Source organism: Oncorhynchus keta, chromosome 34 (assembly GCF_023373465.1).
Source record: "Oncorhynchus keta strain PuntledgeMale-10-30-2019 chromosome 34, Oket_V2, whole genome shotgun sequence".
Classification (NCBI taxonomy): domain Eukaryota; kingdom Metazoa; phylum Chordata; class Actinopteri; order Salmoniformes; family Salmonidae; genus Oncorhynchus; species Oncorhynchus keta.
In genome coordinates, this window is record NC_068454.1 from 66,788,983 (window position 1) to 66,811,473 (window position 22,491).

Here is a 22,491-nt window from a genome sequence, read left to right on the forward strand (position 1 = left end):
AGGGGAGCTTTTTGAGCTGCATGTCTCATGTCTTCACTGTTCAAATCAAATTGAATTGTATTTGTCACATGTGCCGAATACAACAGGTGTAGTAGACCTTAACGTGAAATGCTTACTTACTAGCCCTTAACCAACAATGCAGAGTACAAAAAAAGTTAGCTAAATAGACTAAAGGACAAATAGTAACACAATAAAATAACAATAACGAGGCTATATACAAGGGTACCAGTACCGAGTCAATGTGCAAGGGTACGGGTAAGTTGAGGTAATTCAGGTAATATGTACAGTTGAAGTCGGAAGTTTACATACACTTAGGTTTGAGTCATTAAAACTAGTTTTTCACCCACTCCACAAATGTCTTGTTAACAAACTATAGTTTTGGTAAGTCGGTTAGGACATCTACTTTGTTCATGACACAAGTCATTTTTCCAACAATTGTTTACAGACAGATTATTTTACTTATAATTCACAGTATCACAATTCCAGTGGGTCAGAAATGTACATACTATAGAACATTTGTGGGCAGAACTGAAAAAGTGTGTGCGAGCAAGGAGGCCTACAATCCTGACTCAGTTACACCTTCTCTGTCAGGAGAAATGGGCCAAAATTAACCCAACATATTGTGGGAAGCTTGTGGAAGGCTACCCGAATCGTTTGACCCAAGTTAAATTATTTAAAGGTAATGCTACCGTGTACTAATTGAGTGTATGTATACTTCTGACCCACTGGGAATGTGATGAAATAAACAAAAGCTGAAATAAATCATTCTCTACTATTATTCTGACATTTCACATTCTTAAATTAAAGTGGTGATCCAAACTGGCCTAAAACAGGGATTTTTTTTCTAGGATTACATTTCAGGAATTGTTTAAATGTATTTGGCTAAGGTGTATGTAAACTTCTGACTTCAACTGTACATGTAGGTAGGGGTAAAGTGACTGTGCATAGATAATAAACAGAGAGTAGCAGCAGTGTGTGTGAGGGAATGTGTATGTGTGTGTGTGTGTGTGTGGTGTCTTCAATATGCATGTGTGTGTTTTGTGTGTGTCCGTGTGTGTGTGTTGGAGTGTCAGTGTAGCATGTGTGGGTGTGTGCTTAGAGTCCAGTGTGTGTATATTGATCCTGTGCAAAAGAGTCAGTGCAAAAAATAAAAAAAATAAATAAGAATAAAATAAGGGGGTGGATGCAAATACTTATTTCATGCACAATGATACACCTCGCCTCTCCCCTGCCTATTAGCTATTCATATTTTTTATTGTGGGTTCATATTGAAAATTGATCAGGCTTTGGATGCTTTTATGTGTGGTATGATTGCTAGTTAGCCTATTGCAGATCTTGACAAACGATCCACTTTCCAGTATTGTCACTATGAATGGTGGATAGAGGACAGGATAGACAGACTGGTAGACTACATTGACCTGTAGTAGTAAAAGTTAGCATGTCGAAAAGCGCAGTGGAAAAGGGAAGTACCAAAACACCATGACATAGGGGAGGTGCATGCAAGCAGATGAGGAAATGTGGCAAGGATAGAATAAATAATGCAAAAGAGCGAATGTAAACCATGGGAAAAATGTACTACCCTCCCCTGTGCCCAATAAAAAAAACACAACCCTCCTCAAAGCAAAAAGGTAGACAACCCTCCCCCTATGTTGCCCCCCGCGCCCTTAACATTTCTCTCGGTAAAGAATGTCTGCATTTTAACCACCAGGGGGCGTTATTTCCACTATACTCCTAAGGGGGCGTGGTCAGCATTTGCACTCCATTAAGTCAAGTTAAGTAACATTTGGTTGCAATTCCAGTATTTGAGCCAGTCGTCAAGTCACGTAATTCGGAGTATATTGAAACCATCTGGACTGTACACGACGATTTAGGGAAACATATCTTTAGGGAGAATCGATTGGTAAGTTACAGTAGGCAAGATAACAAGTATTTGTTTCTTGTTTGTGGTTGTAATGGACCGAGCTAGCGAAAGGTAAACGTTGGATTTTCAGACAGCAATCTTAAACTAGCTAATTTAGTTGAGACCGGGGCATAGAGTAGCAAGTTAGCTAGCTACGTACTTGACAGTGTGGTCAGAATTAGCTGTGAAGAGATAAATATAATATTTGCTGTGGTTCATGGGGAGTGATGTGAAGCCGTGAGACAGCATAGGGTGGGTCAGCATGGGTGACAGCACACGGCTGTAGTAAATGCACTAACTAACGTTAGCTATCTGCTGTATTTAACATTCACATTGTTGACGTAACTTGTTGGTTATGGTAACCAGAGACCGTAGAGATACTCTCGCTGTGGTAACTATGTAGCTAGCTGTAACATATTGGCAGACGGTAACGGTAAGTATTATAATGTAACTTCCGGCATAAACCATGGATTCACGAACGACACTGTTGGAGGATCCACATGGCTAATTTAACCTCCCATTAATCTGCTTAGATCCCAGATGAGATGGAGCGCCTCTGTCCCATTCTGCCAAATAACGTTCTCTCTCAACTGTAGTCTGTTGTACACACACCCAGACTGTCTGTCACTTTTTCACAAGTTGATTGCCCTACTTTTTCTCAGCACAAGTACTAACCACTAAAGTAACTATTTGGAATTGGGACGAGCAGCAAAAGACTAGTAACGTTACTATCCTAGGGATTCTTGAAATATTAAGCCAACCAAGTGGAAACTGTCTAATGACTTTGACAATCTTAACCAAAACAGCTCTTAGGTCCAAATCAAGATGTTCTACACATGTGGACCCAATGAAGCCATGGTGGTGTCTGGTAAGATGCTTTGTTTTATTTAATAACATAATCTTATATGGCACTATACAGAACCCTCCAAAAAAAAACGGTTGGGTGATCTACCCAGCCTTACCCCTATTGCCCTACATGGCCCAATATTATTATGACCCTTCTTGAAACTGTAATAGGCCTATGTTGTTTACTGTATGTGATTGTTTACAGTACACGTAACAGTAAACATAATGCTGGGCCAAGTGACATGTGACTCACTTTAGCCTATCATCAAGTGTCATGTGATACCATTTAGCAACTCTGGACCACTTTCAGTTGTCAAACTTTGCTGATAGTAAAGTCATTAATAGAGCCAACGTGATTCCTTGATCTATGTGTCGGAGAGGCATGTTTGTTCTATATTACATATTTCTATCTGAATGTTACAAAACATTGTGTCCTGCTGAACGTACCCCGGATGTCACAGTGTGTAGTAAACCAGGACAGGAATCTAATCGGGTTCAGCTCAAACAGTACAGTACTTTGTTAACTTTTTATAAAATCAAAATCAAATGTATTTATAAAGCCCTTTGTACATCAGCTGATATCTCAAAGTGCTGTACAGAAACCCAGCCTAAAACCCCAGATAGCAAGCAATGCAGGTGTAGAAGCACAGTGGCTAGGAAAAACTCCCTAGAAAGGCCAAAACCTAGGAAGAAACCTAGAGAGGAACCAGGCTATGTGGGGTGGCCAGTCCTCTTCTGGCTGTGCCGGGTGGAGATTATAACAGAACGTGGCCAAGATGTTCAAATGTTCATAAATGACCAGCATGGTCAAAAAATAATAAGGCAGAACAGTTGAAACTGGAGCAGTAGCACGGCCAGGTGGACTGGGGACAGCAAGGAGTCATCATGTCAGGTAGTCCTGAGGCATGGTCCTACGGCTCAGGTCCTCCGAGAGAAAGAGAGAATTAGAGAGTGCGCACTTGAGACACCTGAAACCCCACCTCTTCATGGAATACCTAGGATAGGGTAAGTAAGGGTAAGTAATCCTTCTCACCCCCCCCAAAAGATTTAGATGCAAGTGGCTGTTCATAAGGTGTGTGCACCAATTTGTAGGTCGCTCTGGATAAGAGCGTCTGCTAAATGACTTAAATGTAAATGTAAATGTAAATTCACACGGGACACCGAATAGGACAGGAGAAGTACTCCAGATATAACAAACTGACCCTAGCCCCCCGACACATAAACTACTGCAGCATAAATACTGGAGGCTGAGACAGGAGGGGTCAGGAGACACTGTGGCCCCATCTGAGGACACCCCTGGACAGGGCCAAACAGGAAGGATATAACCCCACCCACTTTGCCAAAGCACAGCCCCCACACCACTAGAGGGATATCTGCAACCACCAACTTACCATCCTGAGACAAGGCCGAGTATAGCCCACAAAGATCTCCGCCACGGCACAACCCAAGGGGGGGCGCCAACCCAGACAGGAAGATCACATCAGTGACTCAACCCACTCAAGTGACGCACCCCTCCTAGGGACGGTATGAAAGAGCCCCAGTAGTAAGCCAGTGACTCAGCCCCTGTAATAGGGTTAGAGGCAGAGAATCCTAGTGGAAAGAGGGGAACCGGCCAGGCAGAGACAGCAACAATACCAGCTGTCAGTAGGCTAGCTCCTCACTTACATTGTATTGTATGGAATGTGGTGTTGCATTATAGTCCTATATGTAGGCAAATTAATATATGTCATAGACTCAGTGTGTACATGACATCTTAATTGTGTGTACTACTGTGTTGACCGAGAGTATAGCCTAATGTAAACTCATCTCTCATATTTTCAAATAACCCACTCCTTTTTAGTATATACTAAGGCAATTGTTTTCCCTTTTCTCTGTCAGTCTGATTGCTCTCTCTTCTTAACTTCTCCTCTAGGCTTTGGTCGTTCCCCTCCTCTAATGATCGCTGGAGGAAGAGTGTTTGTCCTCCCCTGTATTCAACAGATCCAGAGGTGGCTATCTCTCCCTCCCCTTCTTCTTTCAGTTATCCATCTGTTCATCTATCCAGGTTTCATTCAGGGATTCTATTAATGTATAGAGAAAAAGGCCCCATAGTCCCTGTGTATTCTCTACTGTTACTGTAACGTTAGTGGTTAAATGAGCCTATATGAATACCAGGCTACTATTTTAAGCTTATAATGCAACACAATCTATCTGTCATTTGTAGCCTCCACCTGTAGTCGTGGTTACTCTCTCTGTCTGACTCACTTTCTTCTCCATCCCTCTCACAATCCCCTTCTCTATTCTCACTGTACTTTCCCTCTTTGAACCACTTCTCTCTGTCTCTGTTAGGATCACTCTGAACACCCTGACTCTGAATGTGAAGAGTGATAAGGTGTACACCCGTCATGGAGTGCCCATCTCTGTCACTGGCATCGCCCAAGTATGGACTTAGAAGTCAACACCCCACCCAGTGTACATGTGAAAGTAGCCATGTATTCTGATTGGATAGGTACATTTGACCTCACATGGAATCCCCATTTGTCCTATGTGATCTTTGACCTCTAACCCCTGACCTCTGGCAGGTGAAGATCCAGGGTCAGAACAAGGAGATGCTGGCCACGGCCTGTCAGATGTTCATGGGGAAGACTGAGGCTGAGGTCTCCAACATCGCCCTGGAAACACTGGAGGGGCACCAGAGGGCCATCATCGCCCATCTGACTGTTGAGGTAGGCTACACACCGCACCATGTCCTGATAAAGGGCATGTGTTGCCTCTGGTGCCCTTTTCTCTTCCATAAGGAGTGCCTTGGTCTTTTGAATTGCTCAATGTCTCGCTGACTTCAACCTACAAGCCATAGCTTGTTTTTCTCATTGTTGACTTTTCTCATAACTTACCAAAAGGCTAGCAAACCTGCCTGGAAACTTAGAGCATTAATAGATTCTAGTTATTATAACATATGTAATAGTAACGCGTTTCCTTTCATTCCCCTGGTCTGTCATTTACTTCCTGTGTAGCTTTGGCTGATCTCCTCTGTGTGCTACTAGTGGCACCTCCTCCCCACATAGATACAGAAATACTAGAAGGGACAAAGCCCATCAGACCAGGCCAATTTGACAGGAACACTCATGGGTACACTCGTTATAGCTGGTCGACCCTTATCAATCAATCAAATGTATTTATAAAGCCCTTTTTACATCAGCTGATGTCACAAAGTGCTGTTTTAAAGAAACTCATCCTAAAACTTCAAACAGCAAACAATGTTGATGTAGAAGCACGGTGGCTAGGAAAAACTCTCTAGAAAGGCCAGAACCTAGGAAGAAACCTAGAGAGGAACCAGGCTCTGAGGGGGGCCAGTCCTCTTCTGGCTGTGCCGGGTGGAGATGTTCAAATGTTCATAGATGACCTGCAGGGTCAGATAATAATAGTCACAGTGGTTGTAGAGGGTGCAACAGGTCAGCACCTCAGGAGTAAATGTCAGTTGGCTTTTCATAGCCGATCATTCAGAGTTAGAGATGAGGTGCGGTAGAGAGAGGGTCCAAAACAGCAGGTCCGGGACAAGGTAGCACGTTCAGTGAGTAGGTCAGGATTCCATAGCCGCAGGCAGAACAGTTTAATTTGGAGCAGCAGCTTGACCAGGTGGACTGGGGAAAGCAAGGAGCCATCAGGCCAGGTAGTCCTGAAACATGATCCTAGGGGAGAGAGAGAGAGCCCCCAGACACAAACTATTGCAGCATAAATACTGGAGGCTGAGACAGGAGGGGTCGGGAGACACTGTGGCCCTGTCCAACGATACCCCCAGGGCCAAACAGAGATCTCCACAAGCCTGAGGGGGGCGCCAACCTGAACAGGAAGGTCATGTCAGTGACCTAACCCACTCAAGGGACAGCATGGAAGAGAACCAGTAAGCCAGTGACTCAGCCCCCGTAATAGGGTTAGAGGCAGAGAATCCCAATGGAGTGAGGGGAACTGGCCAGGCAAGGGAGGTTCGTCGCTCCAGTGCCTTTCCGTTCACCTTCACACCCCTGGGCCAGGCTACACTTAGTCATAGGACCTACTGAAGAGCTGAGTCTTCCATAAAGACTTAAAGGTCAAGACCGAGTCTGTGTCTCTCACATGGATAGGCAGACCATTCCATAAAAATTGAGCTTTATAGGAGAAAGCCCTGCCTCCAGCTGTTTGTTTAGAAATTCCAGGTACAGTAAGGAGGCCTGCGTCTTGTGACCGTAGCGTACATGTAGGTATGTAAAGCAGGACCAAATCGGAAATGTAGGTAGGAGCAAGCCTATGCAATGCTTTGTAGGTTAGCAGTAAAACCTTGAAATCAGCCCTAGCCTTAACAGGAAGCCAGTGTAGAGAGGCTAACACTGGAGTAATATGATACCATTTTGGGGTTTTAGTCAAGATTCTAGCAGCCGTGTTTAACACTAACAGAAGTTTATTTAGTGCTTTAGCCGGATATTAGAGCATTGCAGTAGTCTAATCTAGAAGTGACAAAGCATGGATACATTTTTCTGCATCGTTTTTGGACAGAAAGTTTCTGATTTTTGCGATGTTACGAAGATAGAATAAATCTGTCCTTGCAATGTTCTTGATATGTTCGTCGAAAGAGATCAGGGTCCAGAGTAACGCCGAGGTCCTTCAGTTTTTATTTGAGTTGACTGTACAACCATCAAGATTAATGGTCAGATCCAACAGAAGATACCGTTGTTTCTTGGGACCTAGAACTAGTATCTCTGTTTTGTCTGAGTTTAAAGTAAAACATTTGCCGCCATCCACTTCCTTATGTCTGAAACACAGGCTTCCAGGGAGGGCAATTTTGGGGCTTCACCATGTTTCATCAAAATGTACAGCTGTGCATCGTCCGCATAGCAGTGAAAGTTAACATTATGTTTCCGAATGACATCACCAAGAGGTAAAATATATAGTGGTCCTAAAACGGAACCCTGAGGAACACTGAAATTTACAGTTGATTTGTCAGAAGACAAACCATCCACAGAGACAAACTGATATCTTTCTGACAGATAAGATCTAAACCAGGCCAGAACTTGTCTGTGTAGACAAATTTGGGTTCCCAGTCTCTCCAAAATAATGTGGTGATCGATGGTATTAAAAGCAGCACTAAGGTCTAGGAGGACAGATGCAGAGCCTTGGTCTGACGCCATTAAAAGGTAATTTACCACCGTCACAAGTGCAGTCTCAGTGCTATGAAGGGGTCTAAAACCAGACTGAAGCGTTTCTTATACATGGTTTGTGTTCAGGAAGGCAGTGAGTTGCTGCGCAATAGCTTTTTCTAAAGTTTTTGAGAGGAATGGGAGATTCGATATAGGCCAATACTTTTTGATATTTTCTGGGTCAAGGTTTGGCTTTTTCAAGAGAGGCTTTATTACTGCCACTTAGTGAGTTTGGTACACATCCGGTGGATAGGGGGCCTATTATTATGTTCAACATAGTAGGGTCAAGCACAGAAAGCAGCTCTTTCAGTAGTTTATTTGGAATAGGGTCCAGTATGCAGCTTGAAGGTTTAGAGGCCAAGACTATTTTTATCAATGTCAAGATATAGTATTTAAAGATAACTTGCGTGTCTCCTTTGATCCTAGGTCCTGGCAGAGTTGTGCAGACTCAGGACAACTGAGCTTTGGAGGAATACGCAGATTTAAAGAGGAGTCTGTAATTTGCTTTCTAACGAACATGATCTTTTCCTCAAAGAAGTTAATTAATTTATCACTGCTGAAGTGAAAGCCATCCTCTCTTGGGGAATGCTGCTCTTTAGTGAGCTTTGCGACGGTATCAAAAATAAATGTTGGATTGTTCTTCTTCTCCACAATGAAGTTGGAAAAATAGGATGATCGAGCATCAGTGAGGGCTCTTCGGTACTGCACGGTACTGTCTTTCCAAGCCAGTCGAAAGACTTCCAGTTTGGTGTGGTGCCATTTCCGTTCCAATTTTCTGGAAGCTTGCTTCAGGGCTCGGGTATTTTCTGTATACCAGGGAGCTCGTTTCTTATGGCACATTTAGTTTGTTTTTAGGGGTGCGATTGCATCGAGGGTGTTACGCAAGGTTACATTTAGTTCCTCACTTTGGTGGTTAACTGATTTTGTACTCTGACGTCCTTGGGTAGGTGGAGGGAGTCTGGAAGGACATCTAAGAATCTTTGGGTTGTCTGAGACTATAGCATGGCTTTTGATAATCCTTGGTTCGGGTCTGAGCAAATTATTTGTTGCGGTTGCAAATGTAATAAAATGGTGGTCCGATAGTCCATGATTATGAGGAAAAACATTAAGATTCACAATATTTATTCCACGGGACAAAACTAGGTCCAGAGTATGACTGTGGCAGTATGACTGTGGCAGTGAGTAGACATGTTGGACAAAACCCACTGAGTCAATGATGGCTCCGAAAGCCTTTTGGAGTGGGTCTGTGGACTTTTCCATGTGAGTATTCAAGTCACCAAAAATGTGAGTATTATCTGCCATGACTACAAGGTCTGATAGGAATTCAGGGAACTCGGTGAGGAGCGCTGTATATGGCCCATGAGGCCTGTAAACAGTAGCTATAAAAAGTGATTGAGTAGGCTGCATAGATTTCACGACTAGAAGATGAAAACGCAGTCTTTTTTTGTTGTTGTAAATTGAAATTTGCTATCATAAATGTTAGCAACACCTCCACTTTTGCGCCGATGCGCTGGGGATATGGTCACTAGTGTAACCAGGAGGAGAGGTCTCATTTGACACAGTAAATTCATCAGGCTTAAGCCATTGTTTCAGTCAGGCTAATCACATCAAGATTATGATTAGTTCATTGACTATAATTGCCTTTGAAGTGAGGGATCAAACATTAAGTAGCCCTATTTTGAGATGTGAGAAATCACAATCTCTTTCAATAATGGCAGGAATGGAGGAGGTATTTATTCCAGTGAGATTGCTAAGGCGAACACCACCATGTTTAGTTTTGTCCAACCAAGATCGAGGCACAGACATGGTCTCAATGAGGTTAGCTGAGCTGACTACACTGACTGTGCTAGTGGCAGACTCCACTAAGCTGGCAGGCTGGCTAACAGCCTGCTGCCTGGCCTGCACCCTCTCTCATTGTGGAGCTAGAGGAGTTAGAGCCCTGTCTGTGTTCATAGATAAGATGAGAGCACCCCTCCAGCTAGGATGGAGTCTGTCACTCCTCAGCAGGCCAGGCTTGGTCTTGTTTGTGGGTGAGTCCCAGAAAGAGGGCCAATTATCTACAAATTCTATCTTTTGGGAGGAGCAAAAAACAGTTTTCAACCAGCGATTGAGTTGTGAGAGACTGCTTGGTGACCTCTGACTGTTTCATCCTAACATCATTGGTGCCGACGTGGATAACAATATTCCTATACTCTCTACACTCGCCAGTTTTAGCTTGAGCCAGCACCATCTTCAGATTAGCCTTAACGTCGGTAGCCCTGCCCCCTGGTAAAGTGTATGATCGCTGGATGATTAGTTTTAAGTCTAATACTGCAGGTAATGGAGTCGACAATGACTAGGGTGTTCATTTTGTCAGAGCTAAAGGTGGGAGGCTTCGGCGTCTCAGACCCCGTAACGGGTGGAGAGAAGACTCGGACAGACTCGTTGCTAAATGGGGAGAACCGGTTGAAAGTTTCTGTCGGCTGAATGGGCGACATTGGTTGAGTATTCCTACAGCATTTCCCTCCAGAAGCCATGAGAAAGTTGTCCGGCTGCAGGGACTGTGCGAGGGGATTTATACTACTATCTGTACTTACTGATGGCACAGATTCTGTTTCATCCTTTCCTACACTTAAATGACCCTTGCTTAACGATTGCGTCTGAAGCTGGGCTTGCAGCGCAGCTGTCCTCGCCAGAAGATCGTTCTCCTGTATATTATGAGTACAGTGACTGCAATTAGAAGGTTAAATGTTACTTCTTAGCTTCGGCTGGTGGACGTCGTGTAGAACCATGTCCAGAAAGCATCATGTTAATGTTACCACTTAGCTTCGGCTGGTGGAGGTCGTGTAGAACCATGTCCAGAAAGCATCATGTTAATGTTACCACTTAGCTTCGGCTGGTGGAGGTCGTGTAGAACCATGTCCAGAAAGCATCATGTTAATGTTACCACGGCTGGTGGAGGTCTTGTAGAACCATGTCCAGAAAGCATCATGTTAATGTTACCACTTAGCTTGGCTGGTGGACGTCGTGTAGAACCATGTCCAGAAAGCATCATGTTAATGTTACCACTTAGCTTCGGCTGGTGGAGGTCGTGTAGAACCATGTCCAGAAAGCATCATGTTAATGTTACCACTTAGCGGCTGGTGGAGGTCGTGTAGAACCATGTCCAGAAAGCATCATGTTAATGTTACCACTTAGCTTCGGCTGGTGGAGGTCTTGTAGAACCATGTCCAGAAAGCATCATGTTAATGTTACCACTTAGCTTCGGCTGGTGGAGGTCGTGTAGAACCATGTCCAGAAAGCATCATGTTAATGTTACCACTTAGCTTCGGCTGGTGGAGGTCGTGTAGAACCATGTCCAGAAAGCATCATGTTAATGTTACCATAGCTTCGGCTGGTGGAGGTCTTGTAGAACCATGTCCAGAAAGCATCATGTTAATGTTACCACTTAGCTTCGGCTGGTGGAGGGTGTAGAACCATGTCCAGAAAGCATCATGTTAATGTTACCACTTAGCTTCGGCTGGTGGAGGTCGTGTAGAACCATGTCCAGAAAGCATCATGTTAATGTTACCACTTAGCTTCGGCTGGTGGAGGTCGTGTAGAACCATGTCCAGAAAGCATCATGTTAATGTTACCACTTAGCTTCGGCTGGTGGAGGTCTTGTAGAACCATGTCCAGAAAGCATCATGTTAATGTTACCACTTAGCTTCGGCTGGTGGAGGTCGTGTAGAACCATGTCCAGAAAGCATCATGTTAATGTTACCACTTAGCTTCGGCTGGTGGAGGTCTTGTAGAACCATGTCCAGAAAGCATCATGTTAATGTTACCACTTAGCTTCGGCTGGTGGAGGTCGTGTAGAACCATGTCCAGAAAGCATCATGTTAATGTTACCACTTAGCTTCGGCTGGTGGAGGTCGTGTAGAACCATGTCCAGAAAGCATCATGTTAATGTTACCACTTAGCTTCGGCTGGTGGAGGTCGTGTAGAACCATGTCCAGAAAGCATCATGTTAATGTTACCACTTAGCTTCGGCTGGTGGAGGTCGTGTAGAACCATGTCCAGAAAGCATCATGTTAATGTTACCACTTAGCTTCGGCTGGTGGAGGTCGTGTAGAACCATGTCCAGAAAGCATCATGTTAATGTTACCACTTAGCTTCGGCTGGTGGAGGTCTTGTAGAACCATGTCCAGAAAGCATCATGTTAATGTTACCACTTAGCTTCGGCTGGTGGAGGTCGTGTAGAACCATGTCCAGAAAGCATCATGTTAATGTTACCACTTAGCTTCGGCTGGTGGAGGTCGTGTAGAACCATGTCCAGAAAGCATCATGTTAATGTTACCACTTAGCTTCGGCTGGTGGAGGTCTTGTAGAACCATGTCCAGAAAGCATCATGTTAATGTTACCACTTAGCTTCGGCTGGTGGAGGTCGTGTAGAACCATGTCCAGAAAGCATCATGTTAATGTTACCACTTAGCTTCGGCTGGTGGATAGAACCATGTCCAGAAAGCATCATGTTAATGTTACCACTTAGCTTCGGCTGGTGGAGGTCGTGTAGAACCATGTCCAGAAAGCATCATGTTAATGTTACCACTTAGCTTCGGCTGGTGGAGGTCTTGTAGAACCATGTCCAGAAAGCATCATGTTAATGTTACCACTTAGCTTCGGCTGGTGGAGGTCAGAACCATGTCCAGAAAGCATCATGTTAATGGTCTGGTGGAGGTCGTGTAGAACCATGTCCAGAAAGCATCATGTTAATGTTACCACTTAGCTTCGGCTGGTGGAGGTCTTGTAGAACCATGTCCAGAAAGCATCATGTTAATGTTACCACTTAGCTTCGGCTGGTGGAGGTCGTGTAGAACCATGTCCAGAAAGCATCATGTTAATGTTACCACTTAGCTTCGGCTGGTGGAGGTCGTGTAGAACCATGTCCAGAAAGCATCATGTTAATGTTACCACTTAGCTTCGGCTGGTGGAGGTCGTGTAGAACCATGTCCAGAAAGCATCATGTTAATGTTACCACTTAGCTTCGGCTGGTGGAGGTCGTGTAGAACCATGTCCAGAAAGCATCATGTTAATGTTACCACTTAGCTTCGGCTGGTGGAGGTCGTGTAGAACCATGTCCAAAAAGCATCCGGGGTGAAAAAGGTGAATGAAAAAAGTTCTACGAGGGGGGGAAAAATAATAAAAACCGTAACGTTGGCAGGTAGCAAAGAAACGTTAGCAACAAACTGCACAGCAGCACGTAAACAACCCACTTGTCCTTTGTGGCTCAGTTAGTAGAGCATGGCGCTTGCAACGCCAGGGTTCATGGGTTAGATCGCCGTTGGGGCCACCAATACGAACATGTATCAAAGTGTCTGCTAAATGGTATTATTATATTATCCTTCCCCTGTAGGAGATCTACCAGGACCGTAAGAAGTTTTCTGAGCAGGTGTTTAAGGTGGCCTCCTCTGACCTGGTCAACATGGGCATCGGCGTGGTCAGCTACACGCTCAAAGATGTTCACGACGACCAGGTTTGTTCGCTCTGACAAATATACAGCGACGTTACGGTATGAAGGTCACACAAGGATTATTACAGAAAACAGTCTGAAATTGAGATATTAGCACAGATTTGGTAAAAATGCAAAGGCCTTTTTGAAAGTCAGTGTTCGAGAAAGACAAATTGCTGCACAAAAATACTTGTTTACTGTTCTGTTTATGTTCATAACCAGTTTATAGTAGCAATAAGTCTCAAAGGGGTGTGGTATATGGCCAATATATTATGACAAAGGGTTGTTCTTTGACACGATGTGAAGCGGACTGCCTGGACACAGCCCTTAGCCGTGGTATATTGGCCATATTACACAAACCCCTGAGGTGCCTTATTGCTATTATGAACATAAATAGAACAGTAAGTATTTTTGTGGGATATTGCCTGATATACGCACAGCTGAAATGCTGTTTCAGCCAATCAGCATGCTGGACCCAAACTACCATGTTTCTAATAATAATAATAACACTGTCTCTGTCAGGACTACCTCACCTCCCTGGGTAAAGCTAGGACAGCTCAGGTGCAGAAGGATGCCAGGATCGGAGAGGCTCAGTACAAACGAGACGCGGTGATCCGTGAGGCCCAGGCCATGCAGGAGAAGGTGTCGGCCCAGTATCTGAATGAGATCGAGATGGCCAAAGCCCAGAGAGACTACGAGCTGAAGAAGGCCTCCTACGACTATGAGGTCAACACCAAGAAGGCAGAGTCTGAGATGGCCTATCAGCTGCAGGTATCCTACCACAAAACTCTGGGCCGTGCAATGATCCTCTCATTCAGATGCTCAACACAGCCGAGGCAGTGTCGTGTTCTAATAACGGAACATATTCCCGTTTTATTTACACAGGGCAGAATCCTAACTTGAGACATGTGCATGATCCTCAAATTCCCTCCACTGCCATCACTTTTGATGTGAAGTGTCTGAGTGTTGTTTTGTAAATCCGTTGTGTTATTGGGGTTATGTAGGTGGCGAAGACGAAGCAGCGGATTGAGGAGGAGACGATGCAGGTGAAGGTGGTGGAGAGGTCTCAGCAGATCATGCTGCAGGAGCAGGAGATCACCCGCAAGGAGATGGAGCTGGAGGCCACGGTGAAGAAGCCTGCTGAGGCAGAGAGATACCGTCTGGAGAGACTGGCTGAGGCAGAACGGTATGTTACATTACCCAGGGACTCATTGAGACAGTTTTCACGCGAAAGTTGTCAGTTATAAAAACTAAACTTGAGATGAGAATGTACTTCTCCTCCTGCAAACTCTGGACCATGTGTACACAACGTTTCTAGTGTTGCATTGCTAAAATAACATTGTGCAAATGAAGAATTTATGAGGACGCTCTTATTCATAGCAAAAAAACAAGTAGCTAAATATAATAACAAGATGTAATCATTCGCTGTTATTTTTAGCGTTCTAAAATAATGATCATTGCAGAATAAATTCCTCATATTTTCTGGCCATATTCATATTTCTGAAGTAGCCATAGAACAAATGACCATGCGCATCTCTCATTTAATTGAACCTATTAGATAGGCTATTATAATCATTTAAAAATTGCTCTAGCTAGCTATGCATCCAACAGGGAGCGCAGTTTATAACAGACAGTTGATATGAGAGTCTGTGGTTGATGCTTTACATTGAAGTGTGTAGGCTACAGCTGTTAATAACCAAACTGTAGTTGTCCTTTTTTTCCAGGAACACCATGTTTCAGAATTCGTGGGCAGTGTAGCATATTTATGTTTGGGGAAAAAGTGACTGCAAAACATTATTGCAAACAATCTATTTACGGGTCCACAACCATTTGCAATTGTTTCTGTCTTTCAGAAACGGGCAGATACACCCCCTCTGGGACATTTTGTTTCTGTCTTTCAGAAACGGGCAGATACACCCCCTCTGGGACATTTTGTTTCTGTCTTTCAGAAACGGGCAGATATACCCCCTCTGGGACATTTTGTTTCTGTCTTTCAGAAACGGGCAGATACACCCCCTCTGGGACATTTTGTTTCTGTCTTTCAGAAACGGGCAGATACACCCCCTCTGGGACATTTTGTTTCTGTCTTTCAGAAACGGGCAGATACACCCCCTCTGGGACATTTTGTTTCTGTTTTTCAGAAACGGGCAGATACACCCCCTCTGGGACATTTTGTTTCTGTCTTTCAGAAACGGGCAGATACACCCCCTCTGGGACATTTTGTTTCTGTCTTTCAGAAACGGGCAGATACACCCCCTCCGGGACATTTTGTTTCTGTCTTTCAGAAACGGGCAGATACACCCCCTCTGGGACATTTTGTTTCTGTCTTTCAGAAACGGGCAGATACACCCCCTCTGGGACATTTTGTTTCTGTCTTTCAGAAACGGGCAGATACACCCCCTCTGGGACATTTTGTTTCTGTCTTTCAGAAACGGGCAGATAGAAACAAAATGTCCCAGAGGGGTGTGTCTTTCAGAAACGGGCAGATACACCCCTCCGGGACATTTTGTTTCTGTCTTTCAGAAACGGGCAGATACACCCCCTCCGGGACATTTTGTTTCTGTCTTTCAGAAACGGGCAGATACACCCCTCCGGGACATTTTGTTTCTGTCTTTCAGAAACGGGCAGATACACCCCTCCGGGACATTTTGTTTCTGTCTTTCAGAAACGGGCAGATACACCCCCTCCGGGACATTTTGTTTCTGTCTTTCAGAAACGGGCAGATACACCCCCTCTGGGACATTTTGTTTCTGTCTTTCAGAAACGGGCAGATACACCCCCTCTGGGACATTTTGTTTCTGTCTTTCAGAAACGGGCAGATACACCCCCTCTGGGACATTTTGTTTCTGTCTTTCAGAAACGGGCAGATACACCCCCTCCGGGACATTTTGTTTCTGTCTTTCAGAAACGGGCAGATACACCCCCTCCGGGACATTTTGTTTCTGTCTTTCAGAAACGGGCAGATACACCCCTCCGGGACATTTTGTTTCTGTCTTTCAGAAACGGGCAGATACACCCCCTCCGGGACATTTTGTTTCTGTTTTTCAGAAACGGGCAGATACACCCCCTCTGGGACATTTTGTTTCTGTCTTTCAGAAAAAGGGGAAATATACACCCCCTCTGGGACATTTTGTTTCTGTCTTTCAGAAAAAGCGGGAATATACACCCCCTCTGGGACATTTTGTTTCTGTCTTTCAGAAACGGGCAGATACACCCCCTCCGGGACATTTTGTTTCTGTCTTTCAGAAACGGGCAGATACACCCCCTCCGGGACATTTTGTTTCTGTTTTTCAGAAACGGGCAGATACACCCCCTCTGGGACATTTTGTTTCTGTTTTTCAGAAACGGGCAGATACACCCCCTCTGGGACATTTTGTTTCTGTTTTTCAGAAACGGGCAGATACACCCCCTCTGGGACATTTTGTTTCTGTCTTTCAGAAACGGGCAGATACACCCCCTCTGGGACATTTTGTTTCTGTTTTTCAGAAACGGGCAGATACACCCCCTCCGGGACATTTTGTTTCTGTCTTTCAGAAACGGGCAGATACACCCCCTCCGGGACATTTTGTTTCTGTCTTTCAGAAAAAGCGGGAAGATACACCCCCTCTGGGACATTTTGTTTCTGTCTTTCAGAAACGGGCAGATACACCCCCTCCGGGACATTTTGTTTCTGTTTTTCAGAAACGGGCAGATACACCCCCCTCCGGGACATTTTGTTTCTGTCTTTCAGAAACGGGCAGATGCACCCCCTCCGGGACATTTTGTTTCTGTCTTTCAGAAACGGGCAGATACACCCCCTCCGGGACATTTTGTTTCTGTCTTTCAGAAACGGGCAGATACACCCCCTCTGGGACATTTTGTTTCTGTCTTCCAGAAACGGGCAGATACACCCCCTCCGGGACATTTTGTTTCTGTCTTTCAGAAACGGGCAGATACACCCCCTCTGGGACATTTTGTTTCTGTCTTTCAGAAACGGGCAGATACACCCCCTCCGGGACATTCTGTTTCTGTCTTTCAGAAACGGGCAGATGCACCCCTCTGGGACATTTTGTTTCTGTCTTTCAGAAACGGGCAGATACACCCCCTCCGGGACATTTTGTTTCTGTCTTTCAGAAACGGGCAGATACACCCCCTCTGGGACATTTTGTTTCTGTTTTTCAGAAACGGGCAGATATACCCCCTCTGGGACATTTTGTTTCTGTTTTTCAGAAACGGGCAGATACACCCCCTCTGGGACATTTTGTTTCTGTCTTTCAGAAAAAGGGGAAATATACACCCCCTCTGGGACATTTTGTTTCTGTCTTTCAGAAACGGGCAGATGCACCCCCTCCGGGACATTTGATCAAGTTCACCATTGCTATTCCTTTGAGACACTTTAAATGTCTAATTACAATACCTTTAAAGTAAACAGCGAATAAAGGCCTTATTGTCACCATAAAAGGGGAATGATGGGGGTATGTCAGAACTGTGGGTATGTTTTGTTCCGTAGTCCTGGGCAGTGAGTCCTGTTAAAGGTCCAACATTTGTTCAGCTCAACTCAAACTGTCTCTCTCTTTCACAGTGCACAGCTCATCATGGAGGCTGAGGCAGAGGCAGAGTCCATCAGAGTGAGTTCAGCAGCGCCTCTCTCCTCTATCTTCTCTATCATGTCCCTCCACTCTCCTGTCACTCCTGTTGTGTCTTCACCCCCAGTACAATAGCTGTCTGATATGCCTCTTGTCTTAGCTCCCTCGACAGCCTGTCCCTTCCACCCTTTCATCCACTTGCTCTCGCTCTCTCTATCTCCCCCTGCCTCCCCTCTCTCCATAGTGTTCTCTGTTCCTCTTCCCATCTCTATTCTAAATTCCCTGTCTCCTCCTTCGGAGACATCGCTCACTTCCCTTAATATAACTTTACTTTAGTTCTCTCTCTTCCTGTTTCATATATTATACACATCCTTATTAAACCATCCATTTGTATATTTTATTCATAAAACAACGTGGTTCAGAAGTTTATTATGTACACCACCTTGTTCATGAAAATGGTTCGCTCCTACAGACAGTGAGTCACGTGGCCTGCTATATAAAGCGGACAGACTGGCATCCAGTTTCTGTTACATTGAACGTTAGAATGGGCAAAACGGGTGACCTAAGCAACTTTGAGCGTGGCGTGATCGACGGTGCCAGGCGCGCCGGTTCCAGTACCTCAAACAGCTGGGGTTTTACCGAGAATGGTGCGACAAACACAAAACATCCAGTCAACGGCAGTCCTGTGGGTGAAAACAGCTCGTTGATGAGAGGTTGGAGGAGAACATCAAGGATCGTGCTAAGAGGTGGGCCACAAACAGGCAAATGGCTGCGCAGAACGACATCTCGAGAGGCACAACTCGACAGTCCTTGTCATGGATGGGCTATTGCAGCAGATGACCACACCAGGTTCCACTCCTATAAGCTCCAGTGGGCACGTGATCACCAACACTCGACAATTGAGTGGAAAAATATTGCCTGGCTTGACGAATCCCGGTTCCTGCTGCTGGTGGCAGTCAGGATTTGGTGTCAGCAGCATGACTCCATGGCCCCATCCAGCCTGGTGTTAATGGTACAGGCTGGTGGTGTAATGGTGTGGGGAATGTTTTCCTGCCACACGAGTAGGTCCCTTGAAACCAATTGAGCAACATTTCTATGCACGAAGAATTCAGGCTGTTCTGGACCCTACCCGGTACTAGATGGGTGTACCTAATAAACTGGCAACTGAGTGTGTTCTTATTTATTCTTTCATATATACAACCTTTGTTTATTTGAACTAATGTGTTCTCTGTCCTGTCTGTAGATGAGGGGTGATGCTGAGGCATTTGCTCTGGAGGCTAAAGGTCGTGCCGAGGCAGAGCAGATGGCTAAGAAGGCTGAGGCCTTTAAACAGTACGGGGAGGGAGCCATGGTGGACATGCTGCTGGAGAAACTACCACTGGTCAGTCACACTGGGAGTAGGACTGGTTCTACTAGAGACTGGGAGGGTGCATGGATAGGGAGAAGGATTGATGGGAAAGTGATTCAGTAGATATGGAGAGTTTAAGCGGATGGATGGAGAGATGAAGAGTGGATGGATGGTCAGATTCAGTGGATGTGAGGATGGATGGATGACAGATTGATTAGATGACAGATGGACATGTAGTGTACTGTTACTTCAGTCCTGTCTGCTGCTGTTCTCTTCCTGAAGCTGCCATCACTCCTCCTGTCCTCTAGATAGCAGAGGAGATCAGCAGGCCCCTCTCCATGGCCCAGAAGGTTACCATGGTTTCCAGCGGCGGGGGTGAGGTGGGCGCGGCCAAGCTGACCGGAGAGGTTCTGGACATCATGACCAGACTACCAGCTGCCGTGGAGAAACTCACTGGAATCAACATCTCACAGGTGTGTGTGTGAGGAAGAGAGAGGAAAATAGTATTTGTGTGTACATATTTGTTGACAAACACTGACATTCTCTCCCCTTCTTTCCACAGGTTGGGCTGTCCACCCGAATGGGCTGAGAATGGAACCTAGTTATTGAGACAGTCTGCACTGTCAGACCAGGAACTCCATACTGCCGCCTCGTGCCTATAATTATTATTACCTAGTGTAGTTGTCTGTCTGCATGCCTGTCTCCTTAGGGCATGTCTGTCTGCATGCCTGTCTCCTTAGGGCATGTCTGTCTGCATGCCTGTCTCCTTAGGGCATGTCTGTCTGCATGCCTGTCTCCTTAGGGCATGTCTGTCTGCATGCCTGTCTCCTTAGGGCATGTCTGTCTGCATGCCTGTCTCCTTAGGGCATGTCTGTCTGCATGCCTGTCTCCTTAGGGCATGTCTGTCTGCATGCCTGTCTCCTTAGGGCATGTCTGTCTGCATGCCTGTCTCCTTAGGGCATGTCTGTCTGCATGCCTGTCTCCTTAGGGCATGTCTCAACACTCTTATTCGACCTCCCCTCTTGCTTCCTGGTCCTTTTTGGCACTGATCTGAAAACAGAGGATGGTTCCAAGCTGTATGTTGTAAGTCTACTGGGGGAGTGTGTCTCCTGGTCATTCATAACTGTTAGTTCAGCTTGGATGAAGGAAAGAAAAGCACTTTGGACTAGCATGACACAGCCTTCGTCGTTCTGGTAGTAACCCTGCCGCCTCCACCATTCTGTACTCTTTTCTCCGTCTGCTATTCAGTGTGTTTTAATCACTGCTTCAAGCCTGCCTCTGTCTCCCTCCATTACAGGTTTGGGTCCATATAAACTGTTCAACTGTCACATAGTTGTAATTCATAGAATGTTATTTCATTGGGATGTGGTTGTTTGAGAAATGATGTAGGAAATAATTGTCAGTATGAGGTCGTCCATGTCATTGTTGGGTTTGTCAGCTGATTGTTTTGTCAACATTTGCAGTTCTAGAAGGTTCTTAGCATCGGAAGCTTGCTTAGTTGCTATCAGTTGCTTTGCAAATGAAGAAATGCTTTTTACTTTCACTGGGAAGAAATTAAGATATGTCCAGAATCAGAATTTAGATAATGGTAGTCATGTTATTTATACATGACTTCTGCATGCCTTACAGCATTCCAGTACCTCTGTCTACCACCTTATGGACAAAGTAGTTTTCCACTATGTGCTCCCCTGACAGTAGACCCTAGATCAGTCTATCTACTCATATCTCTAAGATGACACTCTAGAATGGCCAGTGCCTTGTTTTAGAGTCTAATTAATCATATCACTACAAGCCATATTACAATAGAAGCCAAGTTACATGCAGATTATGCTGTTTTTTGTAAGTCTTTGTTTTACGATTTGTGGGCTTTTTGCCATGACTCTGCCATGTGTGGGGGATGAGATCACAAACTATATGATGGGTTGGCACTAAACCTCTTCTATGTGTTGGTACAATACTGGCATAGACACAATCAATGGAGTACCGACTCTGATGGTATCTAATTACCAAAGCAATAAACAAGGAACTACAGATTCTGTTACTATACTGTTGTTTATCCAACAGACAGATTGTCATGTACACCATTATGGCTTAGTTCCAGTGTGTTTCTAAACCCTAGACTTATTAGACAGACAGGCCTTCGATCAGAGCTTCTACTGTGCTATAACTGTATAAAGGTGGAGATTTTCTGTGAAGTGATTGGAAGGAAGAGGGAGGGAGCAGACGGGTTTTCCTGCTGAAGGCTAACCTCAGAGGTCTCTATCTAGGTCAGGTGTACTGTCAGTCACGTGGTGTCTGGTGGATGTGTTGTTTGAGGTGAAGGTATGTGTGTAGAAGAGGGGAATGGGTGCCAGTCTGTTTCTGCTCTCTTTTCAAATCCTTATAGAATTGCCATGCCAAACATGTTTCCCTTGACAATGACAATGGAACAGGCAAAAACACAAACAGACCTGGGACCAGGCTACAGACCCTAAAGTAGTGGACTTCCATTAAGTTGTATGGTCCAGTGAGGTATACAGGGACCTTCTATAGATTGGAGTAGACAATATACATATGAATTAGGAGCTATCCTTTCATATTGTAATATTATCATTAGAATGGTATATTTTTGTTGTGCTGGTCACATCCCTGTTTGATCCTTTTGTAGTACAGGGTTGTTGTAGTTGTTAGGGACTTGTTCTATACCATAGAATCCTTCTAATTCTATACCGCTGCTCAGGATTCTAGAAGCTACTTCTCTCTACCGGATTGAATACTACCCCAAAGTTTACATGCGATCTGGCGGTCTATGCATTTTGTTACCAAGTGCCTGACTAAGTTGAAAGATTCCCATTTTTCTCTCAACCTAAAGGCTAAACTATCACACCAGGTTAACCATGAACAATCTAGAGGCATGCTATGTCCTAAAGATATTAATGAAAGCCAATTTCGTCAAACCAATTCTACTGCTTTCACTTATGCACACACCTGTATATTACATCAGTCAATGATTTGTGACTTCTAACCTTTTTCTGTACTGTCGCTGCACTTAGTTAAATGTGATTTCTGTGTTTATTTCCATCTATACTTTGTTGACTTGCCAAAATAATCCTGGCCTCATGTAGTGTAACTTTAGTTTAAGTGCACTAAGTTATGAATATTATAAATATTAGGAATGAAATTATTGTAACATACAAACTCTGATTTCCTAACGTAAACCCTTTGTTGTCGTG

The 22,491-nt window shown here is 44.7% G+C and overlaps 1 protein-coding gene and 1 long non-coding RNA gene across 4 annotated transcripts; both read left to right on the forward strand.

The window, feature by feature from the left end:
- The first annotated feature begins 1,734 nt into the window (after positions 1–1,734).
- Positions 1,735–22,491, forward strand: LOC118367725 (flotillin-1-like). Its single transcript, XM_035751350.2, has 12 exons — positions 1,735–1,900; positions 2,707–2,768; positions 4,659–4,734; positions 5,075–5,165; positions 5,308–5,451; positions 13,271–13,390; positions 13,889–14,137; positions 14,371–14,552; positions 17,928–17,973; positions 19,175–19,312; positions 19,588–19,752; positions 19,842–22,491. The coding sequence occupies exons 2-12, from the start codon at positions 2,726–2,728 to the stop codon at positions 19,866–19,868; spliced, it is 1,281 nt and encodes a 426-aa protein (XP_035607243.1). The 5' UTR covers positions 1,735–1,900; positions 2,707–2,725; the 3' UTR covers positions 19,869–22,491.
- LOC127915189 (uncharacterized) lies at positions 5,602–12,733 on the forward strand. 3 transcript variants are annotated; one of them, XR_008090508.1, is made up of 6 exons: positions 5,602–10,780; positions 11,405–11,660; positions 11,725–12,044; positions 12,109–12,236; positions 12,422–12,485; positions 12,595–12,733. It is a non-coding gene; the product is annotated as an uncharacterized LOC127915189 (long non-coding RNA). The 3 variants fall into 3 exon arrangements; XR_008090509.1 differs by lacking the exon at positions 12,422–12,485; XR_008090510.1 differs by lacking the exons at positions 12,422–12,485; positions 12,595–12,733 and adding an exon at positions 12,301–12,349 and having other exon boundaries at positions 5,603–10,780.

What these genes read in the sequence shown, in the direction of transcription:
- LOC118367725 (XM_035751350.2), top strand. Translation starts at nt 2,726, where the DNA reads ATGTTCTACACATGTGGACCCAATGAAGCCATGGTGGTGTCTG. An exon ending in AAGATGTTCACGACGACCAG is followed by an intron (nt 13,391 to 13,888) that starts GTTTGTTCGCTC and finishes TGTCTCTGTCAG; the next exon opens with GACTACCTCACCTCCCTGGG. An exon ending in CTGGAATCAACATCTCACAG is followed by an intron (nt 19,753 to 19,841) that starts GTGTGTGTGTGA and finishes TTCTTTCCACAG; the next exon opens with GTTGGGCTGTCCACCCGAAT.